The 26,438-nt window shown below is 34.4% G+C and overlaps 4 protein-coding genes across 6 annotated transcripts in view; 3 read left to right on the top strand and 1 right to left on the bottom strand.

Moving 5' to 3' along the window:
• Myo61F (Myosin 61F) overlaps positions 1-5,849 on the bottom strand; it is a 37,420-nt gene extending 31,571 nt beyond the window's left edge. Inside the window, exon 1 of the mRNA XM_070110896.1 lies at positions 4,807-5,849. The gene's annotated coding sequence lies outside the window, so the exon portion shown is untranslated. The remainder of the gene's footprint in view (positions 1-4,806) is intronic.
• LOC106623993 (uncharacterized) overlaps positions 1-25,488 on the top strand; it is a 134,355-nt gene extending 108,867 nt beyond the window's left edge. The window contains exons 1-3 of one of the 2 annotated variants that reach the window (XM_036360570.2): positions 23,553-23,696; positions 23,770-23,985; positions 24,930-25,488. In XM_036360570.2, the coding sequence (XP_036216463.1) occupies positions 23,618-23,696; positions 23,770-23,985; positions 24,930-25,402 (768 nt within the window). In that variant the 5' untranslated portion in view covers positions 23,553-23,617 and the 3' untranslated portion in view covers positions 25,403-25,488. Of the gene's footprint in view, positions 1-23,552; positions 23,697-23,769; positions 23,986-24,929 lie in introns of those variants that run through there. The other variant, XM_070111247.1, reaches the window with a different exon arrangement.
• On the top strand, positions 8,084-10,241 carry Syx13 (syntaxin 13). 2 transcript variants are annotated; one of them, XM_014243647.3, is made up of 3 exons: positions 8,084-8,244; positions 8,900-9,612; positions 9,688-10,241. In XM_014243647.3, exons 2-3 carry the CDS (start codon positions 8,964-8,966, stop codon positions 9,864-9,866), a joined length of 828 nt encoding a protein of 275 aa, XP_014099122.1. In that variant the 5' UTR covers positions 8,084-8,244; positions 8,900-8,963; the 3' UTR covers positions 9,867-10,241. The 2 variants fall into 2 exon arrangements, with proteins under 2 accessions (XP_014099122.1, XP_014099121.1); XM_014243646.3 differs by having other exon boundaries at positions 8,090-8,320.
• Positions 15,469-16,430, top strand: LOC106623994 (uncharacterized). Its single transcript, XM_014243648.3, has 2 exons — positions 15,469-15,630; positions 15,758-16,430. Exons 1-2 carry the CDS (start codon positions 15,537-15,539, stop codon positions 15,967-15,969), a joined length of 306 nt encoding a protein of 101 aa, XP_014099123.3. The 5' UTR covers positions 15,469-15,536; the 3' UTR covers positions 15,970-16,430.
• Positions 25,489-26,438: the final 950 nt, after the last annotated feature.

The raw sequence follows: 26,438 nt of genomic DNA, 5'->3' as shown, positions 1-26,438 counted from the left end.
GAGATCTCTTCAGAGTTCTAAATATATTTTTACGAAGCAACCGAATGGTTTAAGAACCAAACCGTCAATAATATCGCACATACTGTTTGATACAGAATAAATATGGGCTAAAACTGTCGGTAAATTTTTCTTTCAGGAAGCCCGTAAATTTCGATTCGAAAAAACTGGCGATTTCAATATGAAAGAATATGTTACCTTAAAGTGCGGAAAAAGATATACAAGCTGATTACGTACATTTCAACAAGACATAGAAGAGATGCAGAAATCATTTCTGGTTACGAACCCATGAAAAATTCTATAGTTCGATTGAAGAGATTTCAATAAGCTTATTCTTTTTTTAAAGCGAACATTAGATTGGAAAATATTACACAGAATATCATCACAATAGCCCCAACATTCTCTAAACCGCCTGTATAAAATAATCAATTTTATAAGCAATTTTTATTGCGTGAAATATTGAGGTCAGTCGAAATAATCTTCGCGAATATTTGCAAACAAAGCTTACAGTAAAGTTGGTCACCAATCTAGCCAAGCCGTTATATTTGTTAAACCAGAAATATCAAAATTTCGCATGAATAAGCAAAAGTTGTAACGGTTCAAATGTGACAAATGCGTTAGCCATTGTTAAGACCGTCTCAACTGGTTAATTAAGCGTTTGTGCCAATTTTCATGCAAAACTTGCTTAAATTATACCATCATCTAGAGTTTTATCACCAACAAATCACTGCATTGTTCCACTGTCCGTTCGAGCAGCGCGTTTGTTGACGAAATCGCACGCTGACTCACCGACTCAGCGGACAGTCGAGGTGCTCCAAGAGTATGAAAACCAGAAATCCGAAAATCATATTGTGCGCGTTTTGTTGTTGTCGCTGTTGTTGCTGTTTAGTTAGAGTCATCGAATGTTGCATGAAAGACCGATAAACCAGATTATGTCTACCTGGTCGAGCCGGCTGTTTTCAAGTGCTCACGCCGGTTGTCTTATCGCCTGCACTGCCCGTCTCTTGAAGCGCTATACGCGCTAACGAGACGCTGGCATTGTCAAAGCCCATAGCTAAGTTCAAGCGTTGTACGAGCTTGTTGGCGGGCTGGCTGGCTGACTGCTCAACTGATGTTGATGATAATTTGTGTTGTTCTTGTTGTTGCCGGTGGTTGTTCAAGAAATTGCTGGCAAGCTGAGGAAAGCACACTCAGCAACACCAAAAAACCACATAATACCAACAACAACAAATGTGGTATACTTGTATATTAAACTGGTAGAACTACTTTTTCTGAAGCATCATTTTGTTTTTTTAATCTATCTATTTTACGAGCATTTCACTATCTTTTTTATTGTCTTGTCTGTCGGTGTTTTCGTGCTTCAGAAGGAAGGCAAGGAGCGTCTTGCGTTTCATACATATATATATATATATATGGGAGAGTTTCTCGTGTGCTTGTTGTTGCTTTAAAAATAGGAAGTAGGAAAGCTCGCGAGTATTAAGTGCGAACGAGTTAATTTATATACTTAACTTAATTAGCGTAATAAATACGTGAGTCAATATGATTTATAGCCGATTTTCATTGGTGCAGAAATTTTTTTATTTTTATTTGATTAAAGGTGAGCCAATGAAAGGCAATAAAATGTTGGCTTTTAATATTTTCCCTCGCGCTTTTTTGCACGTTAAAAAAGACTCGCAGAAATGGATGACCTACATAAAATTGCGTTTAACTTTAGGCAGCGATAGATATTGTATATATGAAATTATAGATTTTATATGTGCATTGTTTTTTACTCATTGTTATATGAAAGACCTAATCCCTCTAAATGACAATTATATGAGTTAAAGCTGGTTAAATAATTTAAGCTTAAAAGACTGTTCTATAAGCCTATAAAGTCCAAAATAAAATTACTGCGACCATATTGCCTCAAACATGGTCTACACGGTCGTTTTGAACTTTAAAGAAATGTTTGTGGATGAGGGATAATTTAGACTATTTCTTAAAGCTTAAAGCTATTATTGGTGAGCCATCTTCGTTTCGCTAGTTCTTTGCTCGCTTTATTTCAGCTGTACCTATACTTTTCAGAAATAAAATGATCAACAAAGTTATTCAGTCCTTGTCCAAGCCACAGAGACGTGTGGTGTGACCTCTTACTATACTAATTTTGATTATGACGTTTTTTTTTATTTATATAATGTTGTTCGTTTCGTCGAAATTCGGAATATTGAAGACTGCTATGGGAATTGCATCTTTTATCACAAATTCTATACTTGACTCGCTCAGGTAACATGGATTTGGATTTTGAATTTGGAAATGGACAATAATCTCTCATTTTACTGGTATAAATAATGAACTTTGACATTAACGTACCAAATTTGTGGTTATTCCGAGATATTCATCATTACCTCATCCACCTGTTCAACCTGTACCTCTTCCATACATAAATGTCAATCTTACACTAATTTAAGCTATGGAAACCGAACTTCAGCAGTCACTCATTTTTTAAGGAGTTCCGTATGTATGAGCCCACTCGATGACTGCATATCACTGAGTGTCGCAAGAAGAGCTGAGAATAGTCACTAAGACTGACTCCACTGCCAAAAGACGTACCTAGGTTTAGCATGAAATATATATTAATGATGTAATTTTCGTAAGAAGTGCTTGTTTCGGTAAGCTTCTTATCTGATGTGAGCTAAATGATGCTATCAAAAACATAGAAAATTAAAGATGTTTTTTTTAGCATTTTAATTCATGTCAGTTACATACATATACTTGTATATTCTTCAGAACTTGTATCTTAACTGGCGAGCAGCAACAGTAATTATTGCTAAAAAAAAACCTGTGTAAAATTTTATTCGACCAAACTCACAATCAGCCGTGTAGGAATCACGTACTTTTCTACCATTACCGATCATTCTGAAAAAATAACTCAGTTGTGCACCTAAATAATCGAGTGCACCTAAATAATCGAGTTATTCTAACAATATGCGAAAAAATCGACGGTTATATAAACTCTTAGCCGCCCTCCAAATTGCTTCGTGGTCTCAGAATGAAGAAGACACTTTTTAAAATAAAAATGTTCTATAACTTTAGATTTTAATCTTGAAAGTCACACGATAGTTTGGGTATTTTTTATACCCTGAACAGTGGTGAAATCTTCGAAGGAATTGTTCAGATCGGATCACTATTGCGTATAGCTGCCATACAAACTGAACGATTGGAATCAAGTGCTTGTAAGAAATCTTTTGTATTTATGAAGGGTATTATCGCTTCTGTTCGAAGTTAACGTTTTTTCTTGTTTTGATTATCAATGGCCAAATACATATATATGTACATACCATATGTACTACTGTAGAGGGCAAATATGTGAACGATACTTTTCAATTTAGCAACATAAAGTACACTATCTTTAATACCGATAAAACACTTGTAAATAAATTATAAACGCAAAGTTATTGAAGAAGTATTGTTAATAATAATTCTAATACAATTATTTCGCAAAAAACCACATTTTCAAATGAGCTGATTACACTTCACTTGAAAAAAGTATTTATTATGAATCATACAACCCTTTGTCGGCCCATATTTTTCTTATAAATGAAATATATTTATATTATTTTCCAATTATATTGTTCATATGTATGTATGTATGTCAAAGTCTTTATAAATTTCAAATACTGTTATCGCTTAAAGGAAGTTGAAGGAATTGTTACTAAGTGCACAATTTCTGTATTCTTTTAAATATTAAACTGACAATGTGTGTCAAACTCCAAACTGATAAATTCAGCTGTACTAAAAGGGTCAAAAGTATCACAAAGCTAACAGCTCGTTGATATCAGATCATGATTTCAATTTCTGAAAATGACGCAACCTAGTGGAAATTTTTTCTGCGAAGATAGTACCGTTATCAACAATATATAACGGTTTTAAGTGCATTATAACTATGACGTCAGCAATTGGACCAGAAATGTGGTTTTTTGAGAATAATTTCACTCCAGCGCCACCAATTTATTGAAGCCATGATAAAGGAATTTTGGCAAGAATTTTGCTCTAGCAGCACAGTTTTTTGGTACATTACGATAATGGTTCGAATCGCTTCATGAAACGCAATTTTTAGTCCAAATTTTGTCTCTGGCGCCATCCAGCGGGCATAAATTTCACAGGAATAATCCTGATCTTTCGAAAAGCAATTTATCGCACAAACAGCAGCAATTTTCTAATTTTATTTCCACATTTCTGTGCAATTCTTCTGACAACTTCATTAACCAGTCGACCAGCCAAATATGAATATAATTAATTTGTTTTAACACCGGAAGCAGCAGCACTTACACTCTACAACTCAATCGCTAAGTTTTCTTTCACATTGGTATTGCTTTTTGTTTTTATTTTTGTATACCATACTTATGCCATATAAAAATTGGCGAAAGCAACAAGTCGCTGCTATGTTAAAGTGTCGCCTAAAGAAAGTAACTGTCTACACAGCTTTTTACAATGCGAATTACAAGCGGCAGCGTTTAAGCCGCCTGAAGAGAACAGGCTTAGAAATAATTCTTGTGGGTTGCTTTGACAACACCCACATACATATGTAAGTGCTTCTATGCGTATATATATATGTATGCATGTATGTGTGGATGTTTGTGTGTCTGTATATAAATATGTTTGTTTGTATGGCTTTATATTTGTATTTTTGACATACCTACGCACTTTCTTTGGCCAAACGTTGGCCTAAAAGCGATTGAATATACATATGGCTAAATGCATGTGCTTGTAAGCGCATGTGTACATATGTACATACTTATATATATTTGTTTGTATGCAAATTATGTTTACCTAATTTCAACTCCAATTCGAATGTATGAAGGCGTCGACCGTTTGGGTGCTTGCTTTTTATGACTTAATTGGACCTTCCTTGATGCCGCTTGACGTTTGAAAGTTGGCCGTGGAAATTGTAATTGTTGTTGTTGCTGTTTTCTTGTTGTTGTTTTTTGGGTTCTAGTTGTTGTTTTTTTTTTATAATTTCAATTATTGCTGTTTTCCTTATTGTTGTTGTTTTTTTCTAATTTTTTTTTTTTGTTTTTTCTAATGTTGTTTCTATTTTCTACTTATTGTTATTTTTTATTGTTGTTGTTTTTATTATTTTCTTATTGTTGTAGTTCGTTTTATTATCGCTGACTGTGCTAGTGAGGTCGTACGCTTTGTTATGCGGGCGCGCAGGAAGCATTCAATTCGTATGCATATCAAAATGTAACCGTCAATTTATTTGATTCTACCTTTATTGCTGTCTTTTTTCGGGGGCTTATCTTTTACTTTATACCTTTTGCTGATGACTGCGTTTGCAACACAACTTCGGACGAATTCGGTTTCGTAGCGGCTAACAACAGCACAAAACGGACAATAATTTTTTTTATTAAAACTACGTTGTCAGTTTCATAAGAAAACAACAAATGTCGAACATACACAAATTAACTTAAATACTTTAAGTTATTTTATCAACTTTTGAGTAGACAGGTTAAAAATAACTACAAATATTTCCTCGATTCAATTCGAAATTCAAATTCTGCAGAATATCACGTACGTCGAAGGCACAACAAATGTAGCGAGTAGGCACTCCAATTGGTCAGAGACGCACAAACACTTTCTCATTAACGCGCTTAATACATTTTTCGATAAATTCCTGTTTGCACAATTTCCCACAATTTTGCACTTTTTATTTTGTCTTTTCGCCTGTGCTTTTCATGTGCATATATGCATGTGTGTGTATATGTGGATGTGGCTCCTACCGGCACCAACGCGCTGTTATTAAACGTTTGTTTGCTGCGAAAGATGAATTGTGACTGACTGTTGTCGTTGGCCGTTTCGGCTCGTTTGCGCGCCGCTGCTTTGCCGCCAACTTCTTGCCGTGCAGAAAGAAGAAATGCCAGGCGCTCGAGTGTGTGGAGTGCGCGCGCGTATCTTCTTCGTTGGCAGCTTTCGGTGCTTTTTGTTATCTACAAGTGGCGCACACATGTATTTGTTGTTGTTTGTGTAGTTTTGAAATTGTTTTTTGTTTGCTTTTTTTGGCAAACACCTTTGCGCGTTGGCTTTTGTCAGTTTTGTCGGTAAGGCAGCACGACTTGTTGCTCAATTGACTCTCTTCACATGTGCGCTGACTTGTTGTAAACTACCCTCAGAGAAACGCAAAACACGTTGCATACATTTTTGAGTTTCTTTGCTACCCTCCATTGAGTAGCATGTGAGCTTTTAAGCTTTGTACTTGGTGGTGCGATCGTACGCTTGCCCCTAAAAGAAATCATGCAACGCAGACCATGTAGGAACTTTAATTATTAAAAACGCCAGAAATAAGCAGTTCTTCGTCTGATAGTAACAGTCTATCTTTCCAATAATTTTTTATTTAATAATCATATTGTCCACATAATAACTAATTTTACAAAAGTACTAGACTTTATTAGGCTATAACTGTGTGCAATCCTCAGCATTATAAATCTTTAAAGTGATATATTATGTACGGTATCGTCAACACTACAGTTCCATTAATCGATTTCAAAGAATTTTTCGATTATTTTGTAGATTAGTTTTCAGACAATTAAAATTTTCTTAGCCTATACTTCCTTATAAAAAACTTAAAGCTGTAGAAGCAAAATATCTTTTTATCTAAGTGTTTTATATTCAGAGGCTCCTGGAATTGTACTTTCAGCTATAAATTGTAATATTTCGCAGCGAAATTTACGCATATTCTTCGAACCTTTGGATTTAGTTCTTATAGACATTTACGGCAAAGTGAAAGTTGCTCGATATATTCCAGTTATAATGTGTATCCTAGTTCACTTTCTTTCAAACTTCACTTCTTTTGTTCGATTAAAGTGATCAAAGAAAAATTTTCTCACATATGAATATAGAAATACCGTAAAGAATAATAACGGTTGAATCGATGCTAGAATACCCTTTACAAATAAATAAGTTACAATGCAAGATCTTGATTTTGATCTCGGACGTTTCCTTCTGTGTGTTACAAACTCCCGGGCGAACTTAATAAACCCTGTTCAGGGTATAAAGATATTATAATTTAAATTATTAATCAGGTTAAAATACCATATTTCTATCATTTTTAATATCAATATTAAATATTTCTCTTAAGTATTTAGAACCTTTTCTTAAAATCTGTACTGAATTCACCATATAAAATATTGTAGTTAGATAAAAACCCAAAAATGTATTATATATTTTTTGATTTACTTTAATATAAACAAACTCAATTACAAGTTTTCTGTTATCATCAATTTGACAAATAGGTGCACAAAAATCTCCCACAGCAGACAACTTTTTATTATTACCCATAGTGATGAGACATGCAACATGCGATAGTTGAACGAGAACATTTGAGACGATAAAAAAAAGTTTCACTCTAAAACATCTTTAAGGTGACGACAATACAACAAAATTAATGTTTAATTGATTACAGTTTTGAAACTAATTTTATAAATATTTCTAGTAAAATTCCATCTTCACATTCTTATAAATTTAAGCCCAATTTATTTATTCTTTTTTAAATAATCCACTTTAGTTCTTTCAGCAATATTATATAAAGAATGTAATTAAAAAGTTTTCAAAAAAGATTTTAAATAGGCGGTATCATGGATTTTCCATCCCCGTTACGTGGAGGTTTCGTAAAACTATTTTATGCGATGAGAACACTTTAGACAGATCTGAAATGTGGGGTATATCTCGTTAGTTTCGAGAGGTCTCGTCTTTAACAAAAACGTAAGAATTTTAATTTAAACAGTAAATTTCTTTATCTTGGGCGTCGAAAAAGCCTTTTATTGAGAAAAGTCGGACAAAGCTTTTATTCCTGAAATTCACAATAACTACATAATGCTATGAGTTTTAAAGTTTTAATTTTGACTGTTGTTCTTTAAAAGTTTTATATTGTAAAATAAATACGTCATTATATAATTATTATTTTTAGTTTTAAATCTTCGCCTATTTTATGTGAACATTTCTCTCTCTTGCAAACATAACTTTAATAAATTTAATTCCTAACATTCCAATTTGTCTTACATGGAATGACCAGTGCGGCCAATCGCTTATTCAGACTTGTTGCAGTACGGCAACGCTATAACGCCAAGTGTCAGTATTTTTGTGTGGAAATTGGTTTATTTTCATTGCTATCGTACAATCATTATTAAGCCAACGAATTTTTCCATAAAAGTACCAACTTGTTTAGTCTGTAAATAATTTCACATTGTGCTTTAATCGATAAGTGCGCTGTTGGTAAGTGCAAAATTCAGTAGGCGAAACTATTTTCAATAAGCACGCAGTGTCTAAAGCAGTACAAGGAGTTTAAGAGGTACATAAGGGAAAGCAAACAAAAGGGGGAGTTGGGTGGAATGTGTTTAAAGATTAACTATATGGCAAACTTAAAAATCTATAACATTTATAACAATTAACTGCACAACTTGTGTTGCATATGCAATACAGTTAAATTGTTATTTATATATCGATTGGGAAAGATAGTGGGGCTAACACGCAAATATGTATTTCTACTAACAGGAAGCCATAAAAGTCTACGACTATCTTGACAATGAACTCTGCCTGCCTGAAAACAAAGAGTCAATGTACGCAGCATGTCTCATAATTGAAGCGTATTAGTATGAAATATGATTTCTTCAGTGTATCCTATTAATTCAGCTTAGAATTTGATATGAGTGGTATTAACTATTGAGTGAATCATTAACTGAGCTGCGGACGTTTTTATTAGTGGCTTGTGTGTTTGCTTTGTAGCTTGATTTGTTCTAAATTGCTATGCAGTCTTCATTGCCTTCTAATATATATTTATAAACATACATGCAACCATTGCAATTCAGTTCAGTTATCGCTTCTTTTTGTTTGAGTATTAATAAAGTTCTTGCATTGATTTTTTTTCTAGCACACAATACTTACATTGAATTCTAACGCAGTCTTTGTGCGCATAGCGCTTGTGAAACACAGTGATGTCACGCAATTTAAACAATCCACCCGTTGGTCATCGTGATTATGGCGCTACGTCGAGTAGCACCAATGCTATTATGCCAGATGTGAGTTTTTCGGGTTTCAGTCCAACTGAATTCATGTCGCTGAGTGAAGATATTGGACAAAATATCAGTGCTGTAAATTCAAGCTCACGACAATTGGAGAAAATACTCAAAGTAATTGGTACACGCCGTGAACAGCAGGCTACACGTGACATGGTACATAATATACATGCCGAAGCAAATACGCGCATCGATACGATCAGTCGTGATATACAAAGATTAACAGCAGTTGTTAGACGTGGTGACAAACAACAGAAGCTGCAATTGGAGAAGTTGACCAATGATTTTCGCAATGTTGTGGAGAAATATTCATCTGTGCAGAAGCGAATCACTGCGGCTATGCGTCAAAGTATTGAACAGTTGGGACAACAACAGGATGAGCAAGCAGAAGCAGAGCGTGCAGGATTTCTTCAGCAACAGGAACAAATAACAGCTGGATTACAATTCGAACAAGATATGCTGGTGGATCGCGAACGTCAGCTGCGTCAGATTGAAGCTGACGTGCTGGACGTGAATGCGATCATGCGCCGCGTTTATAATATTGTACAAACTCAGGGTGAACAAGTTGGTACGTACATATATGGAATTTATATCAAAGTTATATTGTTAAGCCTTTATTTATCACATTTTCAACTTTTTGCAGAAAATATCGAAAATAGCGTTGAAAACGCTGCTACGGACGTGGAATTGGGACGTGAGGAATTAGCTAAGGCTTCACAGCATCGTCGTAGCTATCGTCGCAAAATTCTAATACTTTTAGCAATCGCTGTGATAATAGGATTAATTGTGACGGGCATTATTGTAGCAAAGTTAACTAGTTAATTTGTTATACTTATTGTTTGTATGTACTTGTTTAAATGTTTAGATGATTACAGCTAAATAATATGTTATATTGAAAATTCAGTCTCAAAGGACTACTTTTTGGTGAACAAAGTGGGCCAACACGCACACAATTATAATTACGACTATTCGCTTTTTCGAGAGACATGTGGTCAACTAATATTTTGTATTAATGTAAATGTATGTTTAGTAGTGTTGATAATAATATATAAAGATTTAAGAAATCATATAAAAACAAATGCTACAAACGAATGAAATACATAAATATGTTTAACCAATAAATATATAATACATATTCGCTTCTATATAAACAGAGAAGCGAAGAAGAATAGAGAAGGAGCAAATGTTAACTGAAAACTTTTTGAGTACTAATTTGTAGTTCCAGATGAGGGAACATCGAAAAAGAAAAATACACCACACAATATGCGAAATGCTATAAATAGACACAACGAATATTCCTATATGAAAAATCGTTGCGCATACCTATTTAGATTTATGTTTTCAATTTCTATGATATGACAAATTTATAATCATGAAAAGTCTTCTGAATTAAAAATCTGTATTATCGGTAAAAACCTCAGAATTCATAATAAAATAAACATTTAATAGGCTAGTTTTCCAACTTATGTATGTGCGTTGAGTGAGTAATTGCTTATTGAACAAAAGATAACAATAAAACAGTGGCTAAGCGGCCGCGTTTCCATTTATATAGTGGCTTAGGTCGTAGGCGTGAAGGAGTTAAGCTCAATCCGAATACGAGCATATACGTTCGAATCGTAAAATACATAAAACCCAAAATTTTATTTAATTTTTTTATTTTATTAATTGGAGTCTAAGCATATCATAATTCAATTACTTTAATAGCATATTTAACTTCCTGAGATAATTAAAATATTTCAGGAAAATATGTTCATATGTTTGGGTTTATTGCATATTCCTTTATTTATGCGTATTTACACAAATGTGATAATCACACATACATTCATGAGTACACGTACGCTGATGCTTGCTTCTTCTTGCCCCGCACAAGCAATGACTTTTGTCCACACTTTTTGCTTTTTGCGAGTAGAACGATCGCAGGCAAGGAGGGATTGGGGCGCACTGCCACATAATTATTTCAGATATATATTTTATTTATCGAATTTAGTTTAAAAACGATTATAGGTATGCGTTTATGTGTATTTATATATATATATAATATATATTATAGTACGAAAATAATTCATAAATGCATCAGTATTTTTCAATACAAATTAAGCAACATAATAATATACTAAGAGTCCTCAGTTAGAACGCCTCTGTGTATAGTGGCAAGCCAACGAAATAACGGCGAGTTCGCGCAGACATTGTGTTGTTGAAAGTAACCAAATGACGACAAACATACATATATACATATGAGCTCGCATACATATTGACGCCGAATTTTGCGCATCGTGGCGGAGTTGACAAAATTTGTTTCAATCGACAATTTTACGACAATGTCGATCGGCTATGTTGTCTCGTTTGTCCTTTTTGCAGGGCTTTGCTGTTGAAAATTGACTTATGCTCTTTTGAAATATTGCGATTACCGATTGGGCTGCATTTTCATAGCGTCGTATTTGGATAAATGGGCTAAATCGACAAACTATGAAATAATGATAATAAATAAACATATAAAAGTACTATATGGACTGTGCTTAGAATATATAGAAGTAGTTAATGATTTCATATGAATGGCAATTTAATATAAATTTTGTAATTTAATGCCATAAATAGTGCATAATATGCAAAAATATAAATATTATTTAAATTCGCTAAGAGGTCATGTTGCCAATTCTCCTTTTTGAAGTGAACATCAGACAAATTCTTCAATTTCTGATTTTTAGCAAATGTTGTGAGGAACATACAAACGCGAGGGGGATGGTAGGATTTTCAGTGATACAAATTGTAAAATTGAAATTTTGCTGATTCTTCAATTTTACTGAAGACATTCAAATTCAATTTCATTCATTTTTATTTTCGCGCATTTGCGGTAGGAATTCTATATGAAAACCAAATGTGGTTTACCAGGCGCACAGAAAAAATAGCGCGGTGCAGAGTTATGAACGAACGCACTTTGCTTTGAAGCAGCGCACGTTCCTTATGAATGAATTTGTTGTCGTTGTAATATAAAATACTTAGAAAATAAGCCGCGAGTTTGCTTGAATATTATTGGCCGATGCTGGTGCGTCTACGTTTTTTTGTCACTTGCGCGAATGTTTGATTTTTTGCGAAAGACATATTGAGGGACATACATATGTACATATGTGTACATATATGCAAATATATTTGGACATGCGAATGAAGGAAGGCAATTTCAAGAATATTCACATATAGACATATGAACATTGAAGCAAGTAAACAACAATAGCCGTTTGAGTTCACAGATTAGACATAAGAGTTTGAATATTGTCTGTGGTGCTGCTTGTATAGCAGACTTCTTTATTGCAACGTGAAATATTTTGCCAAATCCAATCATATTTTTATATAGTCCTTTTTTATTTTTATAACCCTTTTTTATGAATTGATATTTGAATTCTATTTTAATATTATTTCCCTGATTATTAAATTTTCCTGTCAGAAGTCAATTTCTTTCGTTTTTATTATTTCAATTTTTGTTTATGCGCATATCAAAGAACATCTGTGCATATGTATGTATATACATTTTGCTTATAGAGTGGTGTAGTTCGTTGCGTAAATTGACAGCTGTGGTGACATTTTATTTTCGAACTTGCGCGTTTTCGATGTTCCTTCTTAGCAATTAACATTTTAGTACTGCTAACATTTGCTCCTTCTCTACTCATCAACATTCTCTGTCTCTACTCATCAACATTCTCTTCTATTTATAGCATTTCGCATATTGTGTGGTGTATTTTTCTTTTTCGAAGTTATACTTTTCGATGTTCCCTCTTGTGGAATTACAAATTAGCAGAGAATGTTGATGAGTAGAGAAGGAGCAAATGTTAAATGAAAACTTTTTGAGTACTAATTTGTAATTCCACAAGAGGGAACATCGAAAAGTATAACTTCGAAAAAGAAAAATACACCACACAATATGCGAAATGCTATAAATAGACACAACGAATATTCCTATATGAAAAATCGTTGCGCATACCTATTTAGATTTATGTTTTCAATTTCTATGATATGACAACTTTATAATTATGAAAAGCCTTCTGAATTAAAAATCTGTATTACCGGTAAAAACTCCAGAATTCATAATAAAATAAACATTTAATAAGCTAGTTTTCTAACTTATGTATGTGCGTTGCGTAAGCAATATACTTATTAAACAAATGATAATAATAAAACGGTGGCTAAGCGGCCACGTTCCACTTTTGTGGTGGCTTAGATCGTAAGCGGGAAGGGGTTAAGCACAATCCGAATACGAGCCTATACGTTCGAATCCTAAAACGAATTTTATTTAATTTTTTTATTTTATTAATTGGAATATAAGCATATCATAATTCAATTACTTTAATAGCATATTTTACTTCCTGAGATATTTAAAATATATCAGGAAAATATAATATGTTCATATGTTTAGGTTTATTGAATATTTCCTTATTATGCGTATTTACACAAATGTGATAATCACACATACATTCTTAAATACACGTACGCTGATGCTTGCTTCTTCTTGCCCCGCACAAGCAATGACTTTTGTCTACGCTTTTTGCTTGTTGCGAGTTGAACGATCGCAGGCAAGGAGGGATTGGGGCGCACCGCCACATAATTATTTCAGATATATATTTTATTTATCGAATTCAGTTTGAAAACGATTATAGGTATGAATTTATTGGTATATAATATATATTATATTACGAAAATAATTCATAAATGCATCAGTATTTTTCAATACAAATTAAGCAACATATCAATATATTATGAGCCCTCACTTGACACGCCTATGTGCATGGTGGCAAGCCAACGAAATAACGGCGAGTTCGCGCGGACATTGTGTTGTTGAAAAAAACCAAATGACGACTTTGCCGACAAACATACATATTTATATACATACATACAAACGAGCTCGCATACATATTGACGCCAAATTTTGCGCATCGTCGCGGAGTTGACAAAATTTGTTTCAATCGACAATTTTGCGACAATGTCGATCGGCTATGTTGTCTCGTTTGTCCTTTTTGCAGTGGTTTGCTATTGAAAATTGACTTATGCTCTTTTGAAATATTGCGATTACCAATTGGGCTGCATTTTCATAGCGTCGTATTTAGATAAAATGGGCTAAATCGAAAAACTATGAAACAATGATAATAAGTAAACATATAAAAGTACTATATGGACTGTGCTTAGAATATATAGAAGTAGTTAATGATTTCATATGAATGTCAATTTGATATAAATTTTATAATTTAATGCCATAAATAGTGCATGATATGAAAAAATATAAATATTATTTAAACTCGAATAGGTCATGTTGCCAATTCTCCTTTCTGAAGTGAACATCAGACAAATTCTTCAATTTCTGATTTTTAGCAAATGTTGTGAGGAAGCAGCTTGTGGACATACAAATGCGAGGGGGATGGTAGGATTTTCAGTGGTGGCTGTCAAATTGAATTTTTCTCGTTTTAATTTCATTCATTTATTTCGCATATGCGTAGGAATTCTATATGAAAACCAAATGTGGTTTACCAGGCGCACAGAAAAAATAGCGCGGCGCAGAGTTATGAACGAACGCACTTTGCTTTGAAGCAGCGCACGTTCCTTATGAATGAATTTGTTGTCGTTGTAATATAAAATACTTAGAAAATAAGCCGCGAGTTTGCTTGAATATTATTGGCCGATGCTGGTGCGTCTACGTTTTTTTGTCACTTGCGCGAATGTTTGATTTTTTGCGAAAGACATATTGAGGGACATACATATGTACATATATGCAAATATATTTGGACATGCGAATGAAAGAAGGCAATTTCAAGAATATTCACATATGGACATATGAACATTTGAAGCAAGTAAACAATAATAGCTGTTTGAATTCACAGATTAGACTCAAGAGCTTGAATATTGTCTGTGGTGCTGCTTGTATAGCAGACTTCTTTATTGCAATGTGAAATATTTTGCCTAAGTTCAAATCCTATCAGATATTTTTTTATACTCATTTTTTATTTTTATATTCCTTTTTTATTAAATGATATTTTAATTCTATTTTAGTATTATTTCCCTCATTATTTATATTTTCTTGTCGGAAGTCAATTACTTTCATTTTTATTATTTCAATTTTTGTTTATGCGCATATCAAAGAACATCTGTGCATATGTATGTATATACATTTTGCTTATAGAGTGGTGTAGTTCGTTGCGTAAATTGACAGCTGTGGTGACATTTTATTTTCGAACTTGCGCGTTTTCGATGTTCCTTCTTAGCAATTAACATTTTAGTACTGCTAACATTTGCTCCTTCTCTACTCTTCAACATTCTCTGTCAACGTTCTCTGCTCTGGTTAAATAATTTGAATATTTCTCATAGCGCCTAAAAGTATGCCCCACCCTTTGTTGAAATGGGCAACACTGCCAGCTAAAAACAGCTGATTTTGACACAAGCGATAAACGTGCTCATTTCACTTAATTGCTTTTAAATATAAACAAACAAGAAGTAAATTTTTTTAAAATAAAAATGGTGCAAGGAAAGTTTAAAAAAGCCAAATTACCAGCCAGTGTGCAAAAGAAACAGAAGCAGAAAACGGCGAAGCCATTTACAAGAAGATCCAGTGAGTATTGCTGTAAAGTGGGTCATAGAATGGAAGTGCTAAATTGAAGCATTGCAACTGCAATAAATCAAGAAAATATTCTTTATATTTCTTTATATATAAATATATATAATGTTTTTTCTTACAGATGCGCCCATACAGCCTAAAAAGGCCAAATTCAATGAACAACAAAAGATAAAAAACGCCATTTCAAAAACTGTAAACAAATCGGTGGAAAATGAATTGCGTTCTCGTGCAGTTGAAGGACAAATTAAACTGAGCAAAGCACAGGAAGCAGTGGCAAAGCATCATCAGGCGAAAGCTGCAACGGAGGCAGGGCCATCCACCTCAGCGTCGTAGTAAATATGCTAGTTTGATTATTTTCCATTATATAGTTAAGGAATATAATTAGAATTAGTAGAGTGTAAACTATTTTATCTTATTACAATGGAAAATTATAAACTCAATTTCATTATTGCTGTCTAATAAGTACTAAATGTATGTATTTACTTACATATGTATATATTTGTGTATTTGTTTATATGCAAAGATGTATTTAGATTGGCTTTTATAACTGTAAATTCAAATAATATTAAGAAGTATTAAAAATTTATTTTGTACAGTTTTTTGAAACTTTGCTTTATGGGTTTAATACTCCATAAGAAAAGTGTAATGTAAGCATTGAGTGATATGTATTATGATACAAGTTTAATGAAAGCACCATTCCTCTAAGGCAAATTTGACATTAAAGGGTTATATCCGCTTGTGAATTTCAAAAAATCCACATTATTGGATATGCATATATGGAATTTACTTACATATATTTGAAAATATTCTTCGCGAACTCGAAAATGATCTGGCAAATAGCTTCGGAGATATGAGCGTATTTGTAGCATTTTTTAACATAGTGTAATCATCCGTTCGCACGACAGTCGGGTCTAAGTAACCGAAACGGACCCAGGCTTTTATCTGATCAAGGACTGTAAACTCGCCATTATTCTTTAAAAGGAATGTTTTCTGGCGCTACAACAACAACATAGTGTAATCGGCTTCCAAAACTTTAAAGTGGTTTTTCTCGAAAATCTCTTTTCAGAGTCTGTGAGGATAATTTCTCCAAAACGGCTGGACCGATCGACTTGAAAATTTTACATGACCTTGCTAGATAAATTTGTCAGGCTTTAATTGAGGAAATGGAAAAGCAACTTTTTGGGAAGCTTATATTTTGTCTAAAATCAAAATTTTGACTAGGGTTTAGATCCTTACCTTTATTCATCTATTGTAATTATAATTTTTTTTTGGTTTTTGAATTTTAGATAATTTTAAGTAGAAAAGCCTTTTTTACCGCTATACAATTTTTTCGGATTGCCGACTGCCGATCCATTATTACAGTACATGAAATTCTGTAAGCACATTTTTTAATTTTACTAATCAAAAAAAAGTTACGAAAAACGCGCTTTTTTCTGACTTGCAAGTGGATATAAACTCTTAAGTAGGTAGGTAGGTAGAGTGGATGTCTGACGACGCACCTAGGTCTTTAAGAGGCCCATTGTAAAACCACCGGGACAAAAATTCCCGTGGCTACCTAACCGAAATGGATCCGCAAACATCGCTCAAGCTTATTTGTGACTTATACTATGGATCAAAACATCCTCATGTAACGATGCAGCGTCTTGAGCTAATCACAAAGCTGGTGAATAGGCCAACATCGATACTGGCCTCAATCCAGCTTAAGCTGTGGTGTTGAAGAAAAAGTGTCCAGACGATTCCACTTAACAAGGTTTATTGGCTAGTGCTTACCAAGCTCGGTTGCTGTCTTGAATTTTTCTATTCGACTTTGCAGTTTCAAACGATTCCACTAAGGCCTGGCGTCTAACACACCCCCCCTTCAGATAAGTCTAAGTATTCATCAGGATCTGAACTATCCTTCAACGACAATGCTTATATCATATCAGTTTTCTATTGAAAAGCTGTAAAGTTGATAGTTCCACCAACACAATTTGCTGAAAAGCGTGCATATAACAAATTTGGGAAGACAATTGCATGCTATGTCCTAGCCTTCCTTAATACACTCGCACATCTGAGCATTCCTTTACATAAGGTCATAAACGCAGCAGCCCCTCTCTTTATGTGACTGCCCTACCTTAAGAGCCCTACCTCGCATGAGGTGAATCAAAGGGCTGGAACTACGTACCACTTTCAATTTCAATGTCGTTATCAGTTTAGTGTCCAAACCCTTCGACCAATATGTAGTTTTCATTCTTATGCTTAAACAACTATTTACTTATACATTTGGTGAAGAGCACAGCAGAAAAATCTTCGATCTGTTAACAGCTGTTCTCATCCTCTGTTCAAGCTTAAAATTCAGTTTAAATTCAAGACTACGACTACCCAAAGTTCAGCCATACACATTAATAAAAATTCAGAGTTCCTTAGAGTTCTGGTTAAAACCGGCATGTTGAGACCAAACTATTCCTATTCCTTTATCTAGGCAATTATAATATTATTAGTGTACCGCAGATAACAAAAATTTAACATCCGTCTCAACAAGGTGGGCTTTACGTAGCACGAAACAACACCGCAGTCATTTGGAGGGAAGGATTCAGAAACATTAAAATATGTGCTGACCAATCAAGCATATCTGAGGGGCAAAAGCGTTGTATGTTTTTAATAAAAAGGTGTAACAAGAAGAGCTTACTCATACTGCAGGATTGAGGTCGAAAATTATTCTTGCAATCCTAGCAAATCAACCATATCATAATAAAATATAGGTGTATAGATATTTTTCAAAACTTTCTTTGCAATGAGAAGGGTCGTCGTTAACTTTAATGTATGCAAAACTTCTTACCTTATCGGCGAATTGAACCCCTCCGGTGTAATTGCTGGCGCGAAGTACGGAAGTACTAAAAATTTCCAATACAAACCAATGCAAAAATCAGCAGACATTATTTGGTATGTGCTTGAGCCCACACTACCTCACCGAACCACCTGCTGATTGTTAGCTCTACACACGCATGTTGCACCCATGCCATATCTGTTGCTGAAGCTGCCACAAGCGCAGCGCCAAACAATAAACAATTGCATGCTCACTTCCGTTTCGGGTGGCAACTGAAGCTGGACCCACTCTCAGCTCATTGCACATATGTGGAATCATGTATGCGCTTATTTGTAGGTAGTCGAATGCACCGTGGCGTTCATTTTCAGATTTCGGCATTATTTCATATAATTGCGGGAATAGTTTCGCAACAAACTTTCTCCTTTGCACACTGATACGCCGAGCAAAAGCTTGCTGGCAAACGTGAAAAAGTTGGTCAAAGTAACTGCTTGATAACGGAAGTGATGTAGAAGGGGTTGCGCTAAGCAAAAGTTGTCGTTTTACCGTTACTATTGCTCGGCAACTTGCTGGCTCCCAGTTGCCTTGCGACACCAACTTAACACGATGAGACTCAACTCATTCGCACTCATCTCAATAGGAAATCTTGCAGAATTGATAAGTAATATGCGCGCACTTTCCAAATTTATTCATTGGTTATGGCGGTTGGAATTCGAAATGCGCAAAATTTTCGGCACAAACACGAAGTTGGCACTCGGAACGGCGTAGGTACGTCAATATCATTCCATTTTCACCCACAATTCATGTTTATGCATTTACCCGAGTGAATATTTTACATTGCGTTCGTTTTTCCTAACTTTTTGGATTTGAATTTCGTTTAAATCGAATTTGAATTGCTGGCATGAAAAGTTGATTTTGAGTTTACAGTAAAGTCAATATTGACGCTCGGTGGTTGGGAAAATTAAGCGAATAAATGCCACGGCATGATTTATATAAATGAATATTCAATGTTATTGGTTGCGTAACGCAAAAGTTGATTTCGAAATGAATGAGTCTTGGTTATTTATTTAAGTATGTAAAAGAACAAGTTCGTTAAAGTCAATATTTTTGGTATTAAAAATGAAAAATACATAAATTGTGCAGTGGTGCCACAGATACATATTTTTGGGCGGCATTGGCATTTTCTTTTTCAAAGTAATTTAAGGTTTTTGTAGTTATTGCTCAAAAATCATTTATAAATATATCAAGGTCATCTCAAATCATTAAACCAAATCTAAACGAAAGTTGAATATCATTAAATTGAATGACACAAAAAAAAAAAAAATTTAGAAAGATAGCCACTTATTTTCTTAAAGTACATAGTCTCCTCTAAGCCCGACACAATTGATCCAAGTAAGCTCCAACTTTTTTAATCAATCCAAAAATTCATTTACTGGCGGTCTATAAAATAGGCGGCGATAATCTTCGAATTCGATTTGAAATTCAGCATTTCTTTTTCAAGTGTCAAAACCAAATGCCGCCAAATCTTGAGAATATGGTGGATAAAGTAGTAGTTCGTAGTTCAGTTGTCATTGTAATTTCATCATCAAAGCCGACAGCTTTCTCATGCCCAATATTTTAAGCAAGATACGCGGTCTTTTTAGATACTTGCTGTCTCAGCTTTCTCGTGTATCATTAATCAATTGACGTCTGTCAATATAAGATTGTGAACTTTAGTAATGTTATCCTCCATGGCAGCTGTTTTTAGATCACCTGAGTGAAATTCGCTACACCAATTTTGACTTCGAGGTAATCATATAAAGCAGCCAAGCGTTCTTTGATTTTATCGCTTGATTTTCGTCCAAAAATCAGAATTGAATCACCAAGTAAACTTTGCCCATTTTTCTTAAATCCACAGACATGCATGTTTCGACACGTGGTCAAACGAAAACAGTAGCTGCCTACGAAAAATTATAACACGACAGCAAATTTCGCTTGTGATGGCGCCGCCATTGGCCAAGTACTTATCGGACCACTCTCGTATATGATAATAATGCGAGAGACTTTTGAGTTATAGAACTGTTGTGGGATAGTGTCGTTGTATACAATCATTATCACTTTATTTTTTCTACTCTCATTAATTTCTACAAATATATATAATATATATATATATAAATTCTTCGAAAAAACGTGAACGTTGAGGTTTGTGAATTGATAAATGTACGGCGGCGATTCCCGAGTTAATCGACTAAATAAAAAAAACAAGCAAATTAATAACTTTGATACTTTTTTATTGCTAGGGATGACCATGCTTCTCAAAATAACTCTGTTTATTATGTGTATACATAGAGGTTTACTCCTTTACCATCGACCACTTCCAAGTAGAAATTTGTAAATCGAATACATTGTGAGAGATCCAGATTTATCGATAATAGTTCTGAATTAAAATCAACGGTAAATATGAGCTAATCTTATAAAAGATGAAGCAGAGCTCAACATTTTTGTTTATAGGCTATTGAGCGCTTTCGAGATAGCCCTAATATACAAGTATATATGCGGTTATTTATATATAATTTATACGTGATAAATATTAAAGTAATTTAAATGCATTATAAATGCTAGAAACTTGCTAATTAAGTTTTAGATAGTTTCTTAATCAAAGTCAATGACATCAAATCTTGAATACATATGTAATATGTAGCGGGTTTCCAATAGGGATGATGTTATTTCTAAGTGTCGTTTCGGCCATTTTTAGTATGTCATGATCTGTAATATTTTTCATTGTATTCAGTAATGTTTTAAATTGCATCATGGAAAGATATACGCAAGAACAACGTTTACAAATTATTCAATTTTATTATCAAAATATCCCTCCAATTGCAACTTTTCGTGCGTTTTTGCCAATTTATGGGTGGTGTAGATCGACGACAACCAATTTTTTGTGGCCGCAATTGGAAGAAGTTGATCTTTACAACATCTGGTTCCAACAAGACGGATCTACGTGCCACACAGCACGTGCAACAACCAAATTGTTGCGTGAAAAGTTTGACGATGCGATAATCTCAAGAAATTTGTTAGATTGAATGACCATTAGACTACTTCTTGTGGGGTTATTTGAAATCATTGGTTTTTAGCAATAAACCAGACACTCTTCAAGCTTTAGAAGTCAATATTGAACGTGCTATTCATGACATACGACATGATTTAGTTGAAAATACTCGTACTTGTACTTCGCATTAAATAAAAAACATTTAAATTTCTTTAATAATTACTGTGTTTTGTTTTTGAAGAAAAGTCACATCATTCTTTATATTCAAAGTGGCCTATTTTAATCTTCTTCTTTTCTGTTTGTCAATTCGTATTCGAATATTAATAAAACAAAAAAAAATTAAAATTTGAAAGTTATGACAGTATTAACAAGAATAATAATATAATGTTTGTAATACCCGACGTAAAAACCCTGTTACAGAAAACAATTTGGAGATATTGCTTCCTAGTGTGAACTACTGGCAGATCCACCAACAATACGACCAACTCTTTAATATTGATTATTTATTTCAACATTCACCCGTAAGTCCAACTATTCTACGAATTTTCAGATAAAAGTATCAAATATTTGAAAGAAAGTACTGAGGTTGTCATGATTTGTAACCAACTAGTTTTGCCAGCAGAGGTTTCGCGCGTAAAGTCTGACGACTGAAGCTGAAACTTTTGAAAATCAAAATTTTCGAAATTGGAAATATTAACAAGAGAGCTTAAGAAAGAGTATCTACAAGTATATATGAAAACGTGTCCAATTTTAATGTAGTTGGGCCTTATGTCTCATATTAGGGTCTTTAATGGTGGGCCTTTTTATATAATATAAGTTTTGTCGTTTTCATAGAAAATAGTTTCCCCTAATCTAATATAATCTATATATAATATAATCATCTGAAAATTATCACTTTCTGCATATAGTATAGTATTTATATTTCATCAAAGTATTTGAATTTAGTTACATACGTACACTCGTAGACATAAATTACATCTGTATATGATTTTCAATGCTGTGCGATACATACATATAAATTTATTATACACAAGTATATATATTAAACAAAGGAAAATCCCCCGAGCAAGTTCATTTGTATATAAGTATATATGTATATTAACCTAGGCAGCGGAGCCATTAATGGAATATAGTATAGATAACCGTTACAGATAACACGTAAACGTATATACTTACGTCGACCAGATGGTATCTCCGAACGAAGGGAAAATATAAAATTATGAAACAGATAATATCGAAGTGCCGAGAAAATGTCGAAGACTACTTATAAATATTCTTCGAATACAGCTATATGCATTTTAGCAACCACATTAGACTCTTTGGGGCTCTTCGAAGTACGGAAAGCTAGAATTGATGCCCATTTCATAGGTCCACTAGTAAGCAAATCGATTTTTATACGATTTAAACCCAAAGGTGTGTCCAAACAATTTAATTCCGAATTAAAAATAAACCGGCACTGTGTGGAAGTACAATATTTATCGCTTAACTAAATAAGAGATTGCGTATTCCGCTCTAACTTCGCGAACGGTAGACAGCCTTAGAGGTGAATTTCGACGCGTCAGACGAAAATAAAGACGAGTTTGTTCCTTCTTGTATATTTGCATAAAGATGTTGATTAAGTGAGCGAGAATAAGGACTCTTCCAGGTATCTTCTCAATATGAAGCGTCGCGTAAGGCCTGCGAGAGTTTTTAGTTTCCTGACTGTTGTCGATTCATACACAAGTAGTTCTCAGCATTATTTTTAAATAATGTTCAGATAACTAGATAGGGGTTCAAATTAATTACAGTTTTCTTGTAAGGGAAAAGGCTCATTCGAGATTTATGAATACCGTTTCCGCTTTGTACTTAAGCAATCGGAACGTCCCACGACAGTCGGGCCTACATAATGGGAACGATACCCGATTTTTATTCAGCGTAATAAATGAAACATCCCTTTGCGAACGAATGATGAACCAATGCGTGTATGACAACATTACTTTCTAGCAATTACATCTCCACATTCTTTTTCTCAATTCGGCTACTGATTCTTTTTTTAACTCATTTTTATGTGTGTATGCGTATTTGTATTTGCATATAAAAGCTTTGGCATCGCGAAAATATTGACAGTAACGACTTGTGATTGCCGCAAGTTAAAAGCATAGTGTTTAAAGATGAAGTGTTTTGCGGGTTTACTTTTGCTGTTTGTGTTGTTGGGTGTGAACGCTTACGACTTCGATGATAGTGCCTTCAGTGAGTTGGTGAATGTATATTTGTAAAATTATTTTATTATAAACTAATGTTATCGCTAATGTTGACACCTTAGATGACTATCTCTTCAAGGAGCTGCAGTCTCATTACGAAGAAGACGAAGTGTATTCGCATAGAACACGTCGAGAATCCATAGATGCCATAGAGTGTTCTAAGCGTAACTGGAAAAAGGATATGCAGTGTTGTAAGGGCGGTAATGTGAACGGTGATCAGTTGGAGCTCTTCAAAAGCGTGAAAAAACAGTGCATTACCGATTTGAAAGGCGAACCTGGTGAGTTAAATTTTTAATGTTTGCCAAGAAGATAAACTTGCTCTTCTAATAATAGAATCATGCTATATATAATAATGTTAACTTTTAAGACATATGCATGTATCATGTTCCCACCAAAAATTTGAAGTGATTAGATCACATTTAATCGATTCACTAATCTAGACTGTTCTCACTGCCGTTGAAGATTTATAAATCAGCCAATTTTTGTTTTTGAAGACTGTGCTGCCAAATTTTTCGACAAAAGCTTTTCAATTCTATATGAAAATTATGTTAAACAAGTAAGGAAGAGCTAAGTTCGGGTGTAACCGAACATTTTATACTCTCTCAACTTGCAAGGATCAAATCCCGGGAAATTACTTCAGGTTGTGTTATATGGGAAATAGGCGTGGTTGTAATCCGATTTCGCCCATTTTCGCACTACAACATAAAAATATGAGAAAAGTGTTATGTACCGAATTTGGTTGAAATCGGTTTGGCAGATCCCAAGATATGGGTTTTCACCTAAAATTGGGCGGTGCCACGCCCACTGTCTAATTTTGAACGCTGTTTCTATAAAGTCATGTCATACCATTTCAGAAATAAAACTTAATGTCTCTGACGTGTTTAGTGCTTGATTTATCACGCTTTTAGTAGTTTTTGACAGTACCGTTATATGGGGAGTGGGCGGGGTTGTCACCCGATTTCACCCATTTTCACACTGTTCTCAGTGAATTTTGTTATTATAGCTTTAGCGGTTTAGGTGATATGCACATTAAACATATTAAAGTGAGTTAAAGGAATAGTTTTTCGTTCAAATAGATTAAGTCGAGTTTAATATTTTTTTTTGTTATACTTCGTGTTTTAGATCAGTGTTTATTACTAAACGCCGAATTGGCAAATATATTCGAGATTTAAAAAACATTTAAATTATTTAATTTAATTTTTGTTTCTTATTCTCGCCACAGCTGATGACGCCTTTGATCCCTTCGACTGTGAGAAGATGCAGCAAGTTAAAGAACAAATGATTTGTATAACCGAATGTGTAGCGAAACGGTTCCAAAGTCTCGATGAGCATGGCGAACTGCAACGTGAGGCAATTTTGAAGGGATTGCGAGAACAAATCGGTACCGTACAATGGAAGCTCGATGCAATTGAAGGCTATGTAGACACCTGCCTGGCTGAGGTGAAGGAGAAGCGCGAACAAAAGCAAAAGGCGGGTGAATTGAAGGAAGAGGGCTGTAGTCGTGCGCCATTGGCCTTCCATAGTTGCATGTGGCGACAGTTTTGGAATGGTTGCCCGGCAGATTTACGTGTCGATTCGCCAAAGTGCAACAAATTACGTGAACGCGTCGCCAATGGTGATACGCGCTTCTTTGGCAAACACTTCCTACACAAATACTACCCCAGTCCACGCGATGAAGAGAAAATTGAAAAATAACTTTTTTATTTCACAGCAATATTATTTAATTGAAAATATTGTATATGAATAAAGTTATTGGAAGCAATTAAAAAGTGCAATGAAAACCATTTTGCTTCATTGCAGGCATTTTTAGTGGCTTTCAGCAGCAGCAACATACACTCTCATTCAGCACACTCATCGCAATATTCATTGAGTTAGGTATTCAATGCGCTCAGTTGCAACAATAAATCCACACCGAAACATTGCTTTTATGCATAAATTGAAAACCCTTTCAGCCGCATCCATTTCGCTGCACTCTCATTTGGTTATCAAAGGCCACAGCGTTGCATTGTGAGCATCATTGCAGTGAGCTTCAATTTGAATATGCATGAAATTTTGACAGTCGAGCCATCAGCATCAATGCCCTCGTTGCAAGCTCCAGCTCGGCTTGTAAAGGTGTTATTCACCATTGCAACAAATTGACTTAACAGCGTCCTTATGATTAAGTGCACACTTTGGTGTTTTTTTTCTTATTGTGTTTGCTGCAGTTGTGCATTTGATGCTGCAGTCGATTAGCGAACAATTTTTTTCCAAAAGCCCCGGGTGTTTTTGGGCTGCAAACAAGTCACAAAACCAAGCAGACAATCATCTACGAAGCAGCGCACAGTGGGATGAATTGGTTTGGTTCGTATTTAAAAATACAATCTCTTTTCTGAACGTGTACCAGCAAATCGTGAAGAATTGATGTATAAGCCTAAAAAAGCTGCTAGAAACTTTGTGTTATAAAGCAAACAAAAATCCGTTGAGAGTGAACTATTAAAAACAATTAAGGGTATTTTGAGCACTTTGCTCTAAATGCGCAAATAAATGTAATAGAGCTGGTTTTTGAGCCCTAATGGCAAATTGATAAAAAAACCTAAGAAAAAAATGTTTTTAGTGTAAATGGATTTGGTCGGACAAGAAACAAAAAAACTTTTCGGTGTTGAATTGCTACAAAAGTCTCTTGGAATGAGTTCCATATTACGTTCCCATTTTTGATGACTCGATTGCACGGTAAATAATATACATGAACGCG

The sequence above is a fragment of the Bactrocera oleae genome, chromosome 6, assembly GCF_042242935.1.
Source record: "Bactrocera oleae isolate idBacOlea1 chromosome 6, idBacOlea1, whole genome shotgun sequence".
In the NCBI taxonomy this organism is placed as follows: domain Eukaryota; kingdom Metazoa; phylum Arthropoda; class Insecta; order Diptera; family Tephritidae; genus Bactrocera; species Bactrocera oleae.
This window is presented reverse-complemented; position numbering and strand designations above follow the sequence as displayed.